The 19,461-nt window shown below is 29.0% G+C and overlaps 3 protein-coding genes across 3 annotated transcripts; 1 reads left to right on the top strand and 2 right to left on the bottom strand.

Moving 5' to 3' along the window:
- Positions 1-8,822: 8,822 nt before the first annotated feature.
- On the bottom strand, positions 8,823-13,373 carry GO595_008329 (SNF2 family N-terminal domain containing protein; the record flags this gene model as incomplete). The annotated part of the gene is made up of 2 exons (XM_067921892.1): positions 8,823-10,492; positions 10,547-13,373. The coding sequence occupies 2 exons, from the start codon at positions 13,371-13,373 to the stop codon at positions 8,823-8,825; spliced, it is 4,497 nt and encodes a 1,498-aa protein (XP_067771474.1).
- A 2,468-nt stretch (positions 13,374-15,841) lies between these two features.
- GO595_008330 (uncharacterized protein) lies at positions 15,842-16,906 on the bottom strand (the record flags this gene model as incomplete). The annotated part of the gene is made up of 1 exon (XM_067921893.1): positions 15,842-16,906. One exon carries the CDS (start codon positions 16,904-16,906, stop codon positions 15,842-15,844), a length of 1,065 nt encoding a protein of 354 aa, XP_067771475.1.
- A 441-nt stretch (positions 16,907-17,347) lies between these two features.
- GO595_008331 (uncharacterized protein) lies at positions 17,348-19,000 on the top strand (the record flags this gene model as incomplete). Its single annotated transcript, XM_067921894.1, has 1 exon — positions 17,348-19,000. One exon carries the CDS (start codon positions 17,348-17,350, stop codon positions 18,998-19,000), a length of 1,653 nt encoding a protein of 550 aa, XP_067771476.1.
- Between the last annotated feature and the right edge of the window lie 461 nt (positions 19,001-19,461).

Genomic DNA, 19,461 nt, shown 5'->3' on the forward strand with positions numbered 1-19,461 from the left:
AAATCATTACCTGATTTAGTTAATTTTATAACATTCACATTGACAAGGGAATTGACCTGGTGCACACCATTTATTTTCTCTAATCATAATATGAATTAATGGTTGTTTAGCTAAATTAATATCTTCATGTTTCCAACAATTTAAGTTATTTAAATTCTTCCATTTATTAATAAAATCTTTAATATCATCAGGTAATCTACAAAGTTTTAAGTCACTAATTAATTTATTATAAATAATATCATCTGGTAATAAATCACTAATATCATCAATTCCGGAATCTGAATCATCTGAACCCTCTGAATCAGAAGGATCAGGAAAAGAAGGATTATTTGATGGATCATTATTTGAAGTATCAGTAGAAGTAATATGATTAACATTATCATCTGAATAAGTATCTAAAGCATTGTAATTTGAATCATCTGAAGAAAAAGTAGATAAATTAGTAATTTTTAAAAATTTTTGGAACACTGATATAATTAAATTCCAAAATTGGGACTATAACATCTATTGTTTTAGTTTCTTTGATAATATTGATTTTCATTTGAGGAATTTCAGCATCATAAGTTAAATCCACTTCATTAACAGTAACTTTTAAACTTTCAACATTAGCTACTGAAGTTTTACAACCTTCAATAACTTTGATATCGTGAGAAAGAACAGTTGGGGTTGAAGTAACGTTTTGATACTCTGGTATAACAACATGACTTTCAGATATAGGATTTGAAGTTTTAGTTGTATATACTGGTTTCATTAATATGACTTTCTACCAAAGGTTTAGAAGTTTTAGTTATATTAATTGGTTCAACTTTATGTTCTTCATTTATTGGATTAGAAATTATAGTTTTATTTAATGGTTCAACTTTGTGTTCTTCATTAATTGGTTCAGAAATTATAGTTTTGTTAATAGGTATTACTTTATGTTCTCTTCATTAATCGGGTTGGAAGTACTAGTATTAATAATTGGTTTATTTATTAGGTTATCTACTTGAGCGTCTTCTGTTATAATGTTATTAATTTTGTTGATATGTAATTTATCAATTCTAGGATTAGCAGTTAAATATGTTTCCTCTTAGGTATAACTTCTAATGAATCTGATTCAGTTGTGATATTTCCGGGATTAAAGGATGGAGTAACTTGAAAATCTTGAGAATCAGAATTTATTGTTGGAAATTCGAGTTCGGGTTCAAATGAAGGTTCTTCTGAATCCAAATCATAAGTAATAGCCTGAGCTTGAATATCTTCTGTTTCTTCAACAAATGGTGAATTAGTAAAATTAAAAGTTGCATTATTTTGATTAATTGATCTGTTATCTTGACCAAATGCAATAAAACCAATTTTGGTATTGTTTTTGAACTGGTGAACATGAGTTTATAAAGTTTTTCGAAAAATCATAATTGCAATTAAGTCGTAATAAATTCCAAGTATTATTAGAAGAATTAATATTGATCTGTTGTTGATAAAGAATATTATACACAATGATCTGACCTTCATCCCTAATGTGAGAAATCTGTTCATCATTCCAACATAATCTAAACGGGGGATTCTCTTAAGTCTGTTTGGTCCTATAATAGGACGTAAATCGAGTAGACCTCTGTCAAATTCCTCTATCGTTGTAGGAATGGGAGGATTGTGGGTATTAATTCTTAATATATCATGTTGAATAATAGCTTGTCCTCGTGCTAGAATAGCCCCATTTGAGTCATTACATTGTATAGGTAAAAAATCTGAGAATATTAATATCTGATAGAAATAATCACCCAATTTAGCGGTGGAGGTAATGGTGTTCCTTCTGGGCTTGTTGGTGTTGGGTGGTAATGACGACCTCGTATTAATAAAATTTCTTGTTGAAATGGAAGTTCTTGGATTAATCTCAAGAACAAAATCTTCATCATTTTCTTTTTGTTCGAGGTCTGGGGCTTCCTCTTCAATAATCGGTTCTATCCTGTGGTCTTGTGCCGTTATTTCATGAGGTAGTGTCGGATTTTTCCGCAATATATTTATCTGATAATTTCTCCGAGCGAACAAAATTGGTATCAATCGAGTGCCTTGGGGGAGTTATTTCCGAAAAATGGGTTATCGGACGCAAAAAATCAATTTTCATGAAAAATCAAAAAAATCTCCTCGTGTGGTTTATTCATTTATAATTATCTTTTGAAAGAAATTAAGATTAAGTTCAAATTAAGTTATTCATCATCTGGTGATGACGTATGCTCTGAGTTGCCATTCTCTGAAGTGAGAACCATCCGAAGTAGAATGATCTCTTGAGTTTAGAATCACCAAATTTGCATAAAGCTCATTTAGTTCATCTGTTTGAACTTCATCACCTGAACCTTCGGATATAAGAGACTGGTCCGTGTTCGCTATGCTCTCGGATTCGGATTCTTCTTCTTCTGATTGTGATTCAATAATTCCATTATTATTATCCAAATTATTGTAAATTAGTCGTTGTGATTCCCCTTTAAAGTTGCTACAGTTATTCTCTTCCTTGCAAATCTCTTAAACAAATCTTCGGAACCTGCAAGAGTTCTCAATTCATCTAATGATTTGTTTAACCAAGCGCCTAATGATGAAATGACTATAACATAATAGTTGACTTCTCAGACCGGATTGTTCTTTGATATCCTTACATAAACTTGTATATTTATCTTTCTTCTGATCGTATCTTTCATTTAAAGAATTAATGTCATTCTCATCGACATCTCCATAAGGAATTGTTACCTCGATTAAAGTGTAACCCTGATTATTACAGTACCAGATATCAGGTTTACATCTTCTGTTCTCGCCTTCAAATAAATTATTATTATTTTGGACATTTTTAATAGTTGAGTCGAGGTGAATAATTGGTTTGTTACCAGGTTTTGCTTTTTTACATTTCACATAATTCTTTAATAACTGCATCGTGTCTTTTCTTATATGTATTAATAACTGTTTTACAATCATTTAATCTATGTCTTAAGGAATTATTTGACCACACAAGGGCACATACACCTATGTTCTCATCATGGCTAGCAAGTCTTTGATGCTGCCCAGTATGGAAGCTATTAGTTCTAGCTTGTATGCTGAATTTAATTATATTATCTTTAATTTTACGTTTATAGTCATTCATGAAGTAATTAGATCAATTTAGATTTATAAAGGGGTTTTAAAGGTATGACCTCTAAGAGGTAATTTAATCAAATTTGCATAATGGAAGTTTTTGTGATAATTGTTCATAATGTTTAGGAATTCATTTTTGATCAGATAGAATACACTTCATTCACATCTAGAAATTTTAATGTAATATATTCTTCAGGATTGTCTGGTTCAATTTCATTTCCATTGAATTCGAAAGGATCTATATCTGAGTCATCTGGATTTAATAAATTATCTGTGAGTAGATAGTTCAAGTTTAAGATTAAATTATTATCTTCAAGTGCATGAATTAAAAAAAAAAAAAGGTTTGAAGTTCCAGGTGTATTTTTTCTCATGTCCTTGTTGAAAACATTTAAGAAAATATCGTTAACATTTGTGTTTTCTTCGACATTATTATATCTAAACGATTTTTCTTCAACATAAAGTTCGAAATAAATCTCTTAGAAACATATCTTTCGAAACCATAACTTTAGAAAACTTCAGCCAATCAAATCATTATTCCCTTTCATTTTAAATCTTCGAGTCCCGCTCCACCATATTCCCATGAAGTATAATAAAATTCCTAAGGTACAGCGGCAGTTTTTAAATTAACATTTAATAACGCTCTGATCCTTTTATTTAAAAAATTCCTCTCAGCTTTGTTGGTGGTACCATTAGAATACATAATCCAATGAAGGAATTATGAATCTTTAATGGCATCCAACATTTGGATTTCCATTCAAGGGTGAGGGAGCAAATATTACCTATGTCTTCTAATGCTTTAGATATCTTGTAATTTGCTGATTTCATTCTCGTTGTCTTCATTAATGCAGTCATTATTCCTAAATAATTAATACCTCCATTAAGATTAGTAATTGGGATATTTTCATTATTAATTTGAAATTTAGTAATTGCTGAAAATCTTCTATCATTATGATTAATGTAATTTAATGTTTGACATTTGTTAGGTTGAATTTTCATGTTAGCATAAATACAGAAGTCTTCAACTACTTTAATTAAATTATTCATACCTTTCTCAGTATCTGAAATAAGTACTAAGTCATCTGCATATGCTTGTGCACAAATGATTTTATCATTTAAGTGAAATCCATCGATTTTACAATCTTCTAATTTATGTAATAAGGGTATTGATGCAAATATTAAAGGCAATAGGAGAGAATGGACAACCTTGTTTAACACCACAATTAATATTTATAATGTCTGCAAATTCCCTTTAGTTGGAACCTGAATTCTTGTGTTTGAATTTTGATAAGTTGCTTTTTTTTTTTTTTTTTTTTTATCATCAAAACCTTGATTTTTTAAATTCTCAAAGATCAAAGGGTGAGGGACTGACCCAAATGCATCTGAAAAATCAATAGTAGTAATGTAAATAGAACCTTCTCTTCTATTTACATGTTGAATTAATTCGTTAATAATCAAAGAATGTTCTGAAGTACCATTAGAACATTGCATAAAACCTTTTTGACATCTTTCTATAAAACTATGTCTGTTATTTAAATTCTGAAATGCTCTAGCTAACACAACCATCCAAATCCTATAAAATGTTGGGGTTATTGTAATAGGACGCCAAGAATGAGGGTCTTCTTTATTACCTTTCTTAAATAACATTATAGTATTTCCTCTTTTAAGTAATTCAGGACATTTTTTAGATTCCATAACTATTATAGTAGTATATTTAATCATTTTAACTGTACTTTCATTACCAATTTTCCAAATAACATTTGAAATCCCATCTGGACCATAAGCAGAAATATTTGATCTTGAATAAATTGCTCGTTTAATTAAATCACTATCAAATAAATCATTAATTAGATTAATATTATCTTCTTCATTAAGTATTTTCTTAGCTAAGAATTCATTAGAATTTTCCGAATTATTTAATGTTTTATAGGTTTCCCAATTCTTCCCATATTCTTCCATAAATTCTTCCGGATTTATTTCACACTCTGGTGTAGTATTATTAGAGATATACCATTTGTAACACCTTCGCGGATCTTCCATATATAACCCTTGTATTAAATCTTTATATTTAATGTTTTTATTGTTACCAATTATTCTTTGATTTTCATTTATTTTGGTATTAATAAAATCTAATTTGTCACTTAAATTATCTATTGTATTATTTAATAAATTGATTATATCTTCTTTATTATAAATACTTAATAAGTTATTAATTTCGTCCGGGAGGATATTGACTATATTAATAACTTTCTCCAAATGTTTATTAAATAAATTTTGTATTGCCTGAGTTGGGGGTTTATGTTTGAGATCATAAAGTTTCCAAATATGTGTAACTAGTTTGCATAAATTGTGTGTTTCTGATCTCTCGTTCATGAGCTCTTTCTCTTTCTTCATTACTTCTAACAATAGTATTAGAACATTTGATTAATTGTTATTTTAAAGACATCTCTTAATTCTTCTCTAATTAGTAAATTAATTTTAGATAAACAACCTTCCCAAATATAATAATTTTCGTCTTTCGGTCTATTATCTGAAGGTTTATAAATATTAATTAGAGGTTCAATTTTGTATTTAAATAAATTGTTAATCCTAGATCTAATCTTTCTACGATTTTTACCCCAAATCTTTGGTAAAGAGACAAATTGAGATTCAAATTCATTATTTAAATCTGTCCAAATTTTAGTAACCTCAAGTAAATTATCTCTGTTTAAATCTTTTAATTTATTAAAATCAAAATCATTAGCCAATGATTTTGCATCAAAATTACGAATAATTGGATTAATAATATTATTGTCATCATTTATAATTATTGAATCTGGATTGATAATTGTATTATGATGTGTATTATTATTTTTTCTTTGTAATAATATTTCTCCTATTATCTTCTCTTAAAATGTCTTTTTCTGATATTAATGATTTGTTCTTGATCTAAATCAATAGGATTTATTACATTAAGTCTATTTCTATCAGTTAAATTTCTTTGAGTGAAAACTAAATCTTCATAATCATTTAAATCCCTATTGATTTCTTCATCTTTATCCTGCAAGTCCATATACATAGTAGGGAAACATTTAATTCTATCATAAACTGAATGAATGCCTTCAATATTAATTAATTCATGTTGTTTTTTCGCATGATTTAAAATTCCTTTTGCATCTGAACTCCAACAGACTTTACAATGTTTACACATATAACCTTCTCTAGGTGATAATATATCTAAGCAACTAGGAATTTTATTATTAAGCTTAGTATAAGCTATAATAGTAGACCAAAACCAACCTATAGTATTTATATTTTCATCAAATTCTTGATGTTTATGTGAAATATGAGAAATTAACGATTTATGTGCATTAGTGAAATAATCACAATTAGGGAAAGGACAAACTATAACATTGTTCCTATAAATGTCTTTTTCTAAATTATTCGAATTATTTAATATTAACCAAATTAAGTCTTTCTCTATTAAGTTTTTAATACAACCATATAAATGATTTTTATCAGGTTTTAAACCATGTATTTTGTTCATATGATTATTTAAAGCATTTCCTGTTTTAAATTCATTCTCACATTGACATTGACATGGGAATTGGCCTGGTACACACCATTTCCCTTCTCTAATCATTATATGGATTAATGGTTGTTTAGCTAATGGTAAGTTATCATATTTCCAATTGTTAAGTTCTTTCGTTGGTCTCCATTTATTAATTAAATTATAAATATCTTCTTTACTGACACATTTCTTAATATCTTCAATTAATTCATCATTCATGTCTACAGTTTCTTGAACTAATTCATGTTCATCTTCTTCTTCATCATTATTAGTTAAAGTATTAATATTTCTATGAAGTGGAATATTAGTGTCTGAACTTGATTCTCTTTCACTAAGATTATCTTCCATATCTGATTTATCTGAAGTAGAAATTGTGAAATAGTTACTTAAGTTTAAGACTTTAGGAGTATGTTTATACATAATTTCAAATTCAGGAATATCAATATTTATCGTTCTTTTAATTGGGTTAAAACAAATCTCATTTTTTTTCAATATTAACAATTTGAGTCTTCAACGTTTTGTTTACATCTATTTTAAGTTGTTCAATTAACGCTGTTTCTGTTTTATTCCTAAATAAACTTTCTACAAAAAGAGATTCAACAATAGGTTTTGTGGTTTTCTTAATAGCTTCTGGTATAATATGTAAGGATTCTACATCTGGGTTAATAGTTTTATTATTTAAATTCGGAATAATTTGTAATGAATCAACATTCGAATTAATAATTTTATTGTTCATAACAGGTTTAACATTCAAAGAATCAATATTAGGATTAACTTCAACATTATTATACACAGGGTTTGCTTTTACTGAATCTATTCCTGTATTTACTTGTATGTCATTAAATTTGGGAATTGCATGTACAGAATCAATGTTAGTTGTAATTATTTTCTCATTAAATTTTGGTTCTGCTGTTAAAGAATCAATATTAGTTGAGATTGTTCTTTCATTAATTATCGGATTAATTTCTAAAGAATCAACCTGAGTATCTACTGTTTTCTCATTTTGTATTTGATTTACATATAACGATTCAATAATTGGATTTGTAGTAATTGATTTCTCGATTGGTTTAACTGAATTGATTGGAGATTCACTATAATTAACTTGATTAAGTTGATTAAATTGATTCCTCGTCATATCTGTGAATTGTAACTCATTATGTATCATGTTGTGGTTAATTTGATTAATTGATCTTAAATCGATCTGACCAATGTTATAGAAATGACATGTCGCCCATATATTTTGTGTGTTGTTATTAACTATTTCAACATTTAAATTAATAGCTTTCTGGATAAGATACTTATTTGCAACATTAAATATATTTTGAACTTTTTGGATTATCACTATTTAACCGAAATGGTAATTCTCTAGGTCTGGTTGGTCCTACGAAAGTTCTTAAATCAAACACACCTCTCTCAATTTCGTCGGACGATGTGAGTCTTGGTGGAAAATTAAGATTGATTAACAGGTTTCCTTCTTGAATAATGCATTGATTTCGGCATAAAACTAACCCTCTTTCTTCGTTGATAAATATTGGTAGTAAAAACGAAATATGTGGATCTGATGAAATAATTACCCATTGAGGTGGGACTCCTTCTTCTCCATATAAATCGGGGTTTTGGGTTTGGATTATAATGAATACCACTAACAAGAAGGAATTCTTGTTGAAGTGGTTCACCAAAATTAAAAATCAAACTTTCTGTTATCTTTTTTCTCGCAAATCTGAGGGGGCTTCAGCAGGTGAAGGACATCGTCGTAGGTGCTTCTGTATAATAGGAGATCGTTCAAGTCGTTTACGCATTTCCGAATCGTCGATATAATTTATTGATCGAAATTTCGATTCGCCAAAAAGGGTATCATTAGAGTGCCCTGGGGGAGATATTTCCGAAAATCGAGTTCTCGGACGCAAAAAATCAATATTCATGAAAAATCAAAAAAAATCTCCTCCCGTGTGGATCGAACACACGACTTCCAGATTAACAGTCTGACACTCTAACCAACTGAGTTAGGGAGGAAGTCTGCTTTATTTTAAAAGTATATAATAAAGTGTCAAAAACAAATGGTACGATCATTCTAACATTGTAGTACTTTACTAAATAAATTTATGAAAATTTAAAAATGACATAGAAGAACACAAAAACTAGTTTCAAACACCAAAGTCTATTTTTTATTTAATTTGATTTAAAACAAAGATCTATCATATACAGGCACTCTAATTTCAAACTTGACCACCTTTGTATGTGATTTTTTATTCTCACCGAACGAAGGTATTTGTGCCTTTTCTTTCATCTCTGTTAATTCTTTTATTACTTCCGGATTATTTAAACCAAATAAATTCAGACCGAATTTCAATTTCTTATTATCATATTCTTCGACGCCCAAAAAATTTAATAATTTTTCGGATAAACCAATTAATGAATTATCTTGTAATACAACATCACCATTATCTTCTTTTGTAGTTACTGTAAATATTGGTTGATCACCTCCATCAGAAATTTCACATTTGTACCATTTCTTAGAAGTTGTCCCTTTATGTCCAACAAACATTCTATTACAAGCGTAACCTGGTGGGAAGATGTAATTTCGATAGAAATAATGTTGTTTTGGGACAACTTCTCCATAAGAAATAATTTTTAATCGTACTGAAGGTTTTGCAATATATTCTGTATCATCATTTTCTTGTTTTTTGATATTTTTCTTAGTATTAATATTATTAATTCTTTTGTTAACATATTCGATAACTGAAAGTGCACGTGCAACACGTGAACGTTCTCGATAAACATAACTTAAATCTCCAATATCTTTATTTGGTCTATTAATTTTTGTCTTATTAAATGATTCTGATGAAGCCAATTTTTCGATAATATTTACAAATGAATTTGGTATATGTTGTCTAAATGGTAAACGTGGATCGATAACCCATTTGGATACTATAAATATACCATATTTACCGATAGAACGTATTAATGCTTCATCTTCTTCTCTTCCCCACCATTCTGGTAAATGGTTATTTCGTGGCGCATCTTTGATAAGATCCCAATGTTTAGATGTAGCTTCATTTAAGAATTCATATATTATATCCATTTCTTTAATACTTTGTTCAATTTTCCGATATTTTTTTGGTGTAATAATTGATGCAAATGGTTCTAATGATGGATAACCATTAAAATCAATTAATTCATCATTGTTTTCTTGTTGTTCTTCATTTTCATTAATCGAATGTTCTTGAATAAATGTTATTATATCTGTTCCGACTTGTTTTACTGCTTCAACAGTTACAAAGTTTAATCCAGAGTTTTCTCGTATTAATACCCAATCAATAGTACCATCACGTTTCTTAGGTAAACCAATTGATGTAATGGTTTGAAACAATGCTTTAAATTCATGTTCATATAATATATCACGTGCCATTAAATTAGGATGCGAATTACGCCAATCTTCAGGTGACATTAATTCAATGTTTTCTGGTATGAAATATATTTTTGTATCAAATTGTTTTTCAATATCTTCAAATAAACTTTGTACTCTTTTCTCAATTGCATTTCGCTTTAAAGGTTTTGCCTTACTTAAACCTAATTCAGTATCATCAATTAATTGTACAATATCACGCCATCCATAATTGAAGACTCCAAGCATTAATGCATATTCTGATCCAGGATCTTCCCAAAGCGGAAATAATATTGGCCATTGAATATCTGTTCCTTGTACAAAACATAATGCTCTTTGTAATCGAGCGAAATATGAAACTCGTTGAATGATTTTCTTTGCTCTTTCTTCTATTGTTAAAGTAATTTCACCAAATTCTTTCATAGGATCTTCGATTTCTATTGGTGGATCATCTTCATTTTGAACTCGACCTAATATTAACCAATGAATCATATCTAAAGAAATCGGATCATTACAACCTACTAATGATAAAGCAATCCTTAATATTATACGTGCATTATCCAAATTCTTTGGACTCAAATCTTTAAATCCATGATCAATTAAATTTTGTATTAATTCTTTGATAAGTTTTGGATTCTCCATAAAATTCTTATTTTCATTATTTTGTCGACATTTTCGAACATGTAAATCATCATCAAATCGATCATAACTATTTGATATTGGTAAAACTTTAGACCAAAAATCGGGAGCATTAATATCTAAATCATCTTGATCTACATTAAATGAAGCTTTTGAAAATATTGATCCACCTCCTGCTACAACATCTTCTTTATAAACTGTAGCTCTTTTTGTTAATATTTGATCTATATCAGCAGAACAAAAATTATCTAATTCAGTATCATCATCATTAAATATTCCATATGCACCTTCACGTAACATTTTTTCAATTTCATCAGCTTTCATAGGAGTTTGTGTATTAAATTCTCCTCCATCTAATATTACATGATCTAAACCTAATTTTTTAGATGCACGTTCAAACATTTGACTTTCATAAGTACCCCTAGTAATTAAACGATAAACTTTTACAACTGATTTTTGTCCAATTCGATGACATCTAGCTTGAGCTTGAATATCATTTTGAGGGTTCCAATCACTATCATAAATGATAACTATATTAGCAGCTGTTAAATTAATTCCTACTCCACCAGCTTTAGTAGATAATAAAAAGATAAATCGATCAGGATCTTCATTAAATCGATTAATAGCTGATTCTCGATCATTTTTAGCGATTGATCCGTCAATTCTTTCATATGTATAATGTTTATTATTTAAATAATCTTCAATAATATCTAATATTCGTACCATTTGTGAAAAGATTAATACTTTATGTCCATCAGCTTTAAGTTTTGGTAATAATTTATCAATTAATATCATTTTCCCAGCAGATTCAACTATAGCTCTTTGTTTAATTTCAGTATTTGTAAGTAATACTAAATTTGGATTATTTTCACGCATTTCTTTAATAACTCCATCTTCTGCATCATGAATTAAAAATGGATGATTACATACTTTCCTTAATTGCATCATTAAATTTTGTAATGATGGAAGTTCCTTTGATCCTGTAATTTGTTGTAATAAAATTCCTGCATTTTCATGTAAAAATGCTTTATATAATTTCTTTTGAATTCGTGTTAATTCGACTTGAATTATAGTTTCTTCTTTAGGTAAAATTGCTTTTTCTACATCACCTTTCTTTCTTCTTAACATTATATTACCAATTAACTTTTGTATTTCTTTTACTTGTGCACTATCTTCCATATTTCCATAAGATTTCATGAACCCATTTAAATCATTAAATTTCTCCGGATTTAAGAAATGTAATAATGACCATAACTCAGTCATGTCATTTTGTAATGGCGTACCTGTTAATAATGTACAATGTTCAAATGTTAAACTTTGCATTAATTGATATATTTTTGTTTTATAATTCTTTAATTTATGTCCCTCATCTACAACTAAATATCTCCATTCAATACTTTGTAATAATTTATATTCAGTTCGAAAAATATCATAATTAGTAACCATAACATCAAACGCTACACGTGTAGGTATAATTCTTGCTCGTTCATCAAAAACTTGAATCTCATATTCGATAATCATTTTACGTGATTCACTATCTCCATGAAATACAATACAATTTAAATCAGTCCATCGTTCAAATTCATTTTTCCAATGTGGTAATGTTGATAATGGCGCTACAACTAAAAATGGTCCAGTAATTTTTTCTCGTGTTGCTAATGTATTTAACATACAGACTAATTGCGCTGTCTTTCCAAGTCCCATTTCATCAGCTAAAATAGAATTACGTCGATTATACCAACAAAAAAGTAACCAATTAAGTCCTTCAAGTTGATATTCGCGAAGTGTCGTCCCAACTTTAGAATTAACAGGCTCGGTGATAGCTTCATACTTATTGGGTGGTGGATGTTTATATCTTGTTGGAATTTTCTTTGGATTACTATGGCGTAAACGGTTTCTGTATTCCTCAATTTTTGCTTTGTCTTTAATATCTTCCTCAAGTTCCCACGTCGATTCAATATAATCAAGTGATTTCCATTTAACAAGATATTCAACTTTTCCGGGTTTTTCACATGCATCATTTATGATGCGATCAACTTCATACCAATCAGAATTGACAATGGTTTCATCGTAAGAAACAAGTGATGGAATGGAAAGAGAATGTGTCATTATTGAATTACTAGAACGAGTTTTAAATCGCCGTAATGCAGCTTCACCACCTTCAAGTGAATTAATTTGTTCTTCATTAAGCCACTTACAATGTATATAAGATTTTTCATGGAATTTGACATAATATAAGGTCTCATCATTTTGAGAGTCAAAATCTTCTTTGATCCCAAGAATGTTTTGTACTATATCTGGCTCCTTTTCTTCTTCTTCTTCATTTTCTTCATCTCTAAATTCTTCATCATTGTAAGAATAATCTGATGATTCTTGTTTAACTGGCTTTTTTTTTGGCTTACTTTTCTTTTTGTTTTGCTTTTTTTTCTTTTTTGGGGGTTCTTCATCACTTGAAAATTTAACTTTTTTAATTTTACGCATTGATGATGAATAAACAACATCAGAACTTTCCAATGACTCTGAATAAGATTCTTCCTCTGTTTCTGCTTGTTCATGTTTTTCTGTTTCAGAATTTGAAGCATTGCTTGGAATTGATTTATCTGATTCAGATTCACTTGAAGAGTCTCTCAATGCTTGGGACCATAAACTTTGTTCACTATAATTAACTTTTTTTGTCGTGCGCTTACTCCTACCCCAAGCAATCATGATATTTTTGGAATGGCGGCCAAATAATAATAAACTATTCAAATAAAAAAATTAAACGTACAATATAGACAAAAAAATTTTTGGATGAAATGAGAACGGGTCCCATCTATAGATTTCGATTATTTCATTGATAAGAATATAAACATATAGTTTACTTTCATTGTATATAATTTTTATTCTTGTAGTCACTTTATGCAATTAATGAGAGCACATTTAAGAAACTTGAGAAGAAATTATTAAACATTGAATAAAAAAAAGTTCTCTTGAATTTTTTCAATTTATAAATAATTTAAATTCAAAATAATTATAAACATATTTATATCATAACACACAACAAATCCCAATTTCCTGATCTTCTTATCCCTTTTCCAAGTTTTAGAGAAATAAGATTATAAAATCTGATCTTCATAAATATTTGGAAGTCTATTAAAATGTGACTTTTTGCCACTTATTCCGTTGAAATTAGTAATAAATCTTCACTGCAATAATTTGAATAAAAATCAAAATAAAATTGCATTACAACTTCTTTGAAATCTGCATTGGTAAAATAATTATTAGTGACTAAGTATTTTTTTCGAATATAATTATTATATAATAATTTCTTTTTTCTCATTTGCTAGCAGAATATCAAATTTGATATCACTCAAAGTGTGAGTTCACCCACCACGAAACGTTCTGCTCAGTGACACTGTTGTAGAGCCTTCACTGTATACTCATCTTCCCTTCTCTATCCTTTGTTGAAGTGATTACAGAGGTATAAAAGAGGAAAATTAACGTCCACACTCACAACTTTTTGAATGAAATAAAAATTTTTCAAAATGAAAATATCTTGGTTTTTACTTGAATAATTATAAGATAAGATATAAAATTTATAACAAATAAAGTTTTATACAATAAAATTTTAAAATATATTTCATCTAATTTTGATATTCATTTAGAATTATATTATATCGAATATAGCGTTTCACAAAACGATAGACCAGTAACTGATCGAAAATTGGTTAAAAAGTCAATTTAATAACCAAAAAGTGTCATTTAATAATTTGTTATTTTGTGAAACCGAATTTATTTCATAAATGTTTAGTAACCATTTGGAGCGCCATTTAGTGCAATAACACGAATTAATCTATCTGGCATTGAGTCAATGAGATTTTTGATTGTTTTCTCTTCTATGGTTTCCCATACTTGAAAAACAATTTCGATCAGATTCTCAATTGTGTCAGGTTCCAATTCTTGCACACGTTCCTTCATAATCGACCATAAATTTTCGATAGGGTTCAAATCGGGTGAGTTTGCCGGCCAGTTTGGCAATACATTACACATTAGCTTCAAATAATCCATGGTTGAAGCACATGTGTGAATTGCTGCCCCGTCTTGCATTAATTTCCATTGACCCACGCCATATGCTTCATTCATGCCTCATCAATGTTAATGATTAGTTCTGTTGGTACATTTTCGATATACTTTTTTAAGTGAGATATATGTTTTTCGGCAATATCCTTCGAAACTGTCAATCGCACTTCTACCTGTGGATATGCCACCCCCAAAGCAATTTTGTCTTCATGTCTTTTGATAAAGTTCACATGCCACGAACTGGAAACCAAAACATCAAATTGATCAAAAATATAATTTTTAATTTCTCTTGGTGTCATGGCATCATTATCACACGCGCGTACCAAAATTACATTTAACACCTTGATTTCTTGTTCGTTTGTTAATGATGTTGGTCTTCCAGATGGTTTTTTATTCTATGATTCCTGAGATTTTTTGACAAATTTGAAGAATCGACTTCATTATATCGTGCAACACGTCTTATTGAAACATTTATCTCAAGGTCATTGCGCAAAACATATAATAATGTCATTGCTTGTTCGATTCTATATAAATAATAATTTTTTTCAAGTAGTCGAATTGCAAATCTAACGTCAGTTTTGGATAGCTCCTTTGCCAGATTTTGGTACAGAATGCTAGAATCTAGTGGAGGATGGATGGTTCCTGGTTTCATCATTTTTTGCAAAATAACAAAAAAATAAACGTCTTTTAACGTGCAAAAAGTGCGGAACCCTTTTTTAAACCTCTGTACCACAACATGAGGTACCTTACGTTAAACAATAGATCAAGAATGGAAAATTGTTTCCAAATACAATCAGAACATTTAGGTACAAGTTAAATGTTTCAGGAAGGGAGGAGCTCATGCAGCATCATTATCACCAGAAATCCCTTTTATAAAACGTTTTATAAATTCCTATTTTTGGAATGTGTATCTGGTTTAGCTATAGTGGCTGAAGCTCCCGGCCTTCGGGATATAATGCGCGTTATATACCTTTTTAATTTAGCTTCATGACTGAAATAGAAATGCAAATTTAAAATTACTATTTATAAATAATCATAAAAATTAAAAAAAAAAAAAAAAAAAAATAAAAATAAAAATAAAAATAAAAATAAAATAAAAAAAAAATGTGATTTGTTTATTCAATCACGAATGATGATAATAATTTGATTTCGTCTTCTATCTTATTGTTAATGCAGACTCCGGCGAAAGAAACTATGTCATCTTTGATTGTGATATTAATTTCACCAGATTTCCGGAGATGATTAATGATTGGTTCAATTTCCTCAACTCCGCAAAGTGCTTTAATTTGCTCTAAAGGAACGACTGTCATTGTGTTCGCTGCATCGACTAAAACACGTATAGCATGTTCAATAGTAAGTTCTTTTGCGAAAATTTTCAAAAATTTATCTTTGCATTCAATTGGTGAATCAAGCTTCCAAATAGGATCTTTCTCACGGATAGTACGGAACTTGGGCTTCAAACGTGAAATAAAAACTTCATAAGATGTATGGTTCAAAAATGAAGCAATGGATAATTTGGAAATGATTTGTTGCCTTACATCTTTAGCATGCTTTGATAAAAGAAGAGAGTGTATAAGATCTGATTCAGCACGAGAGTATTCCTTGAGCAAAAGTCTATTGATTCCACTATAATAAAAATTCAATACATCAACGCGGCCAACCCCGGTAACAATTGGGTCAACACTGTTGTCTGGATGTTTAGATTGGCATAGGTAATAAAGGTAAGCAGTTGTATATAATACTTTATCAAATTCATATAATTGTTTCATTATTTTTGGCACTTCTGGATCTTTTATATAATCAGTTTCTGCAAGGGCGCGTACATATTTCATGGAAAGACCAATCTTTGTTGAATATTCTTTGTATGTTTTTTTGGAAATTATATGTTTGTAAAGGACAAATTCTCCAAAAATCTGAAGGAACAGTTTTGCGCCTTGTGGCAAAGGAATTAAAATACATAATCCCATAATTTGTTCTGGTGTCAAGCTTTTTATTGTTTTTTCATCTAATGATAAAAAAACTTTATTAAATTTTCCGCTTTTCGACAACTTAATTTCCGTACCTAAGCTAAGAAGATCTTCAGGCGATTTTAATTTTGCTAAAGCTTGTTGAAGGTTGCTTTGGTATCCTGGTTCCATTAAAATAATGACAATTAACGTTCTCCTTGGACTATTTGACATTTTCAACAATTTCGTTTTGTATGGTTTACTGGGGTGCCCCTTCCAAACCATCAAGAAACTTCCCTGTTTTAAGTCTGAGATATTTTTCTATTCAACATTACTTTACGCAAGCAAAATATTTAAAGTTTTTAAATCCATAGCAAGCTTTCTTTACAATTACATTTGCAAATTATCTTGCATGGCCCACAAGCAGTGCACGCTGGAATTATTTGACGCCATTTTAAAATAAAGATACTAAACAAATCTAGTCAAAATTGTATTATCGTCTTATGACACTTTTCAAATGAATTGTTTTTGAATATTTTACACATTACAATCTACAAAATTATGGAATTTCTTCATCAACTTCAAGCTCAACAAGCAAATTTTCTTACCCAAATTTCGCAAAAAAAAGAAGAAATTCAATACTTACTAAATTTTCAATTAGGAAATTCATCTGTTATGAATCAAATGATCAAATCTATCAAGTATAAAATTAATCCAATTATTGAAACCATTCTGAATGAGTTAGCGAATTCAAATGAAGAAAATGTAAGATTGACATGTAAAGCAGAAAATGCCACAAATCAATCCCTTCTTTATCTCAAAGCATTTTCCGAGATTTCTTCATACATATCAAAACTTCAATCAAACTACTCACAGTTGTGGTCAATTTCTGTGTCTCTTGCCAAACTCTTAATTTCGAGTGATAAAGATTATCAAATACTTAAATCCAAACTTAATGATTATTCTGGTCATATAAAATTATTAATCAACAGGATTCACAAACTTGAATGCGAGTTATTAACTGCCAATAAACGTGAAGAATGGATCCTCCAAGAAATTCAAGAACTTTTTACGTCGCCCAATCTTCTTATTAATGCCCAAAACTCGTTTAATTTACTTTGTGCTTCTATAAGCAAAGAGAACGAAGCCAAACTTTCTGAGTACGAATCACAAATTGCATCATTAAATCAGAAATATAAAGACTCCACAGAAGCGTCAATCAAATTACAAGCAGAGTGTGATGAAAAGATACGAATTCTTGAAGAAGAAAACAGCGCTCTTAAAGAAAAGAATTTATTATCTGATAAATCCAATGAAAAATTCAAAAATGAACTTCAAGAACTTCATACCTCATTAGAAATCTTACACGAGAAAGCCGATCGAGCTGAAATCTTAGACACTGCCATTGATAAGTTCTGTTCTAAATGTCCGTATATATATTTTGATGGTGTTAATCTTCAATATAAAGTTGGGACAACATTAACGCAAGAAAATGCACTTGAATCGGCATTAGAATCCATACGGAAAGAGAACAAAGAACTTCAACAAGAGATTCAAAAACTTAAAACTAACACGCAAAAAATTTCGGCGCATTATCAATCTGATATTGATGAACTTCGTAGTAATACATCCAAAGAAATACATTCGTTACGGAAAGCATTAGAAACATCACAAACTTCATGCGAAAATGCATTAGCTGAAACGCAACAATTAAATTTCGAAATCAAACAATTAAATTATGAAAAACAACGAGTTGAAAAACAATTAAAAAGTTTTCAAGAACAAAATCAAGAACTTAAACTTAAAAGTCAAGAAATTAAACAAAACCAAAAGAAAATTATTTCGAATTATCAAAAGAATCTTCCAACTTTAACAAGTATTTCATCTGAATCTGTATTATTTCCACAGATTAATATCCCTTCATTAGATAATGCTGATATTATATATAAAGAAGCAAACGAAACACTTACAAAAGATAATGAACAACTTAAAAAAGAAATCAAAAAATTAAAAAAGGAAATAATTGAATTAAAATCAAATAAAGAAGAAAAAACTGAAAAGATCGGAAATGTTATAAATGAGAATAAAATAGAAGAACTTGAAAATGAATTAAAAGTTTCTCAAGATAAAATAAATGAACTTCAACAAAAGATTGTCGGAATAGAAACAGATAAAGAGAAGTCACAAACAGAAATTAATGATTTAAATGAAAAAAATAATAAGTTGAAAAAAGCTTATCAAAGATATAAAAAAGATGTTAACTTACAAATAGATAGTTATAAAAATGAAATTCTTCAATTAAAATTACAAATTGAGGATTTGGCTTAGTGAGTTAGTTAGTTAGTTAGTTAGTTAGTTAGTTAGTTAGTTAGTTAGTTAGTTAGTTAGTTAGTTAGTTAGTTAGTTAGTTAGTTAGTTAGTTAGTTAGTTAGTTAGTTAGTTAGTTAGTTAGTTAGTTAGTTAGTTAGTTAGTTAGTTAGTTAGTTAGTTAGTTAGTTAGTTAGTTAGTTAGTTAGTTAGTTAGTTAGTTAGTTAGTTAGTTAGTTAGTTAGTTAGTTAGTTAGTTAGTTAGTTAGTTAGTTAGTTAGTTAGTTAGTTAGTTAGTTAGTTAGTTAGTTAGTTAGTTAGTTAGTTAGTTAGTTAGTTAGTTAGTTAGTTAGTTAGTTAGTTAGTTAGTTAGTTAGTTAGTTAGTTAGTTAGTTAGTTAGTTAGTTAATTAGTTAGTTAGTTAGTTAGTTAGTTAGTTAGTTAGTTAGTTAGTTAGTTAGTTAGTTAGTTAGTTAGTTAGT

Source organism: Histomonas meleagridis, assembly GCF_020186115.1.
Source record: "Histomonas meleagridis strain 2922-C6/04-10x chromosome Unknown contig_67, whole genome shotgun sequence".
In the NCBI taxonomy this organism is placed as follows: Eukaryota; Parabasalia; order Tritrichomonadida; family Dientamoebidae; genus Histomonas; species Histomonas meleagridis.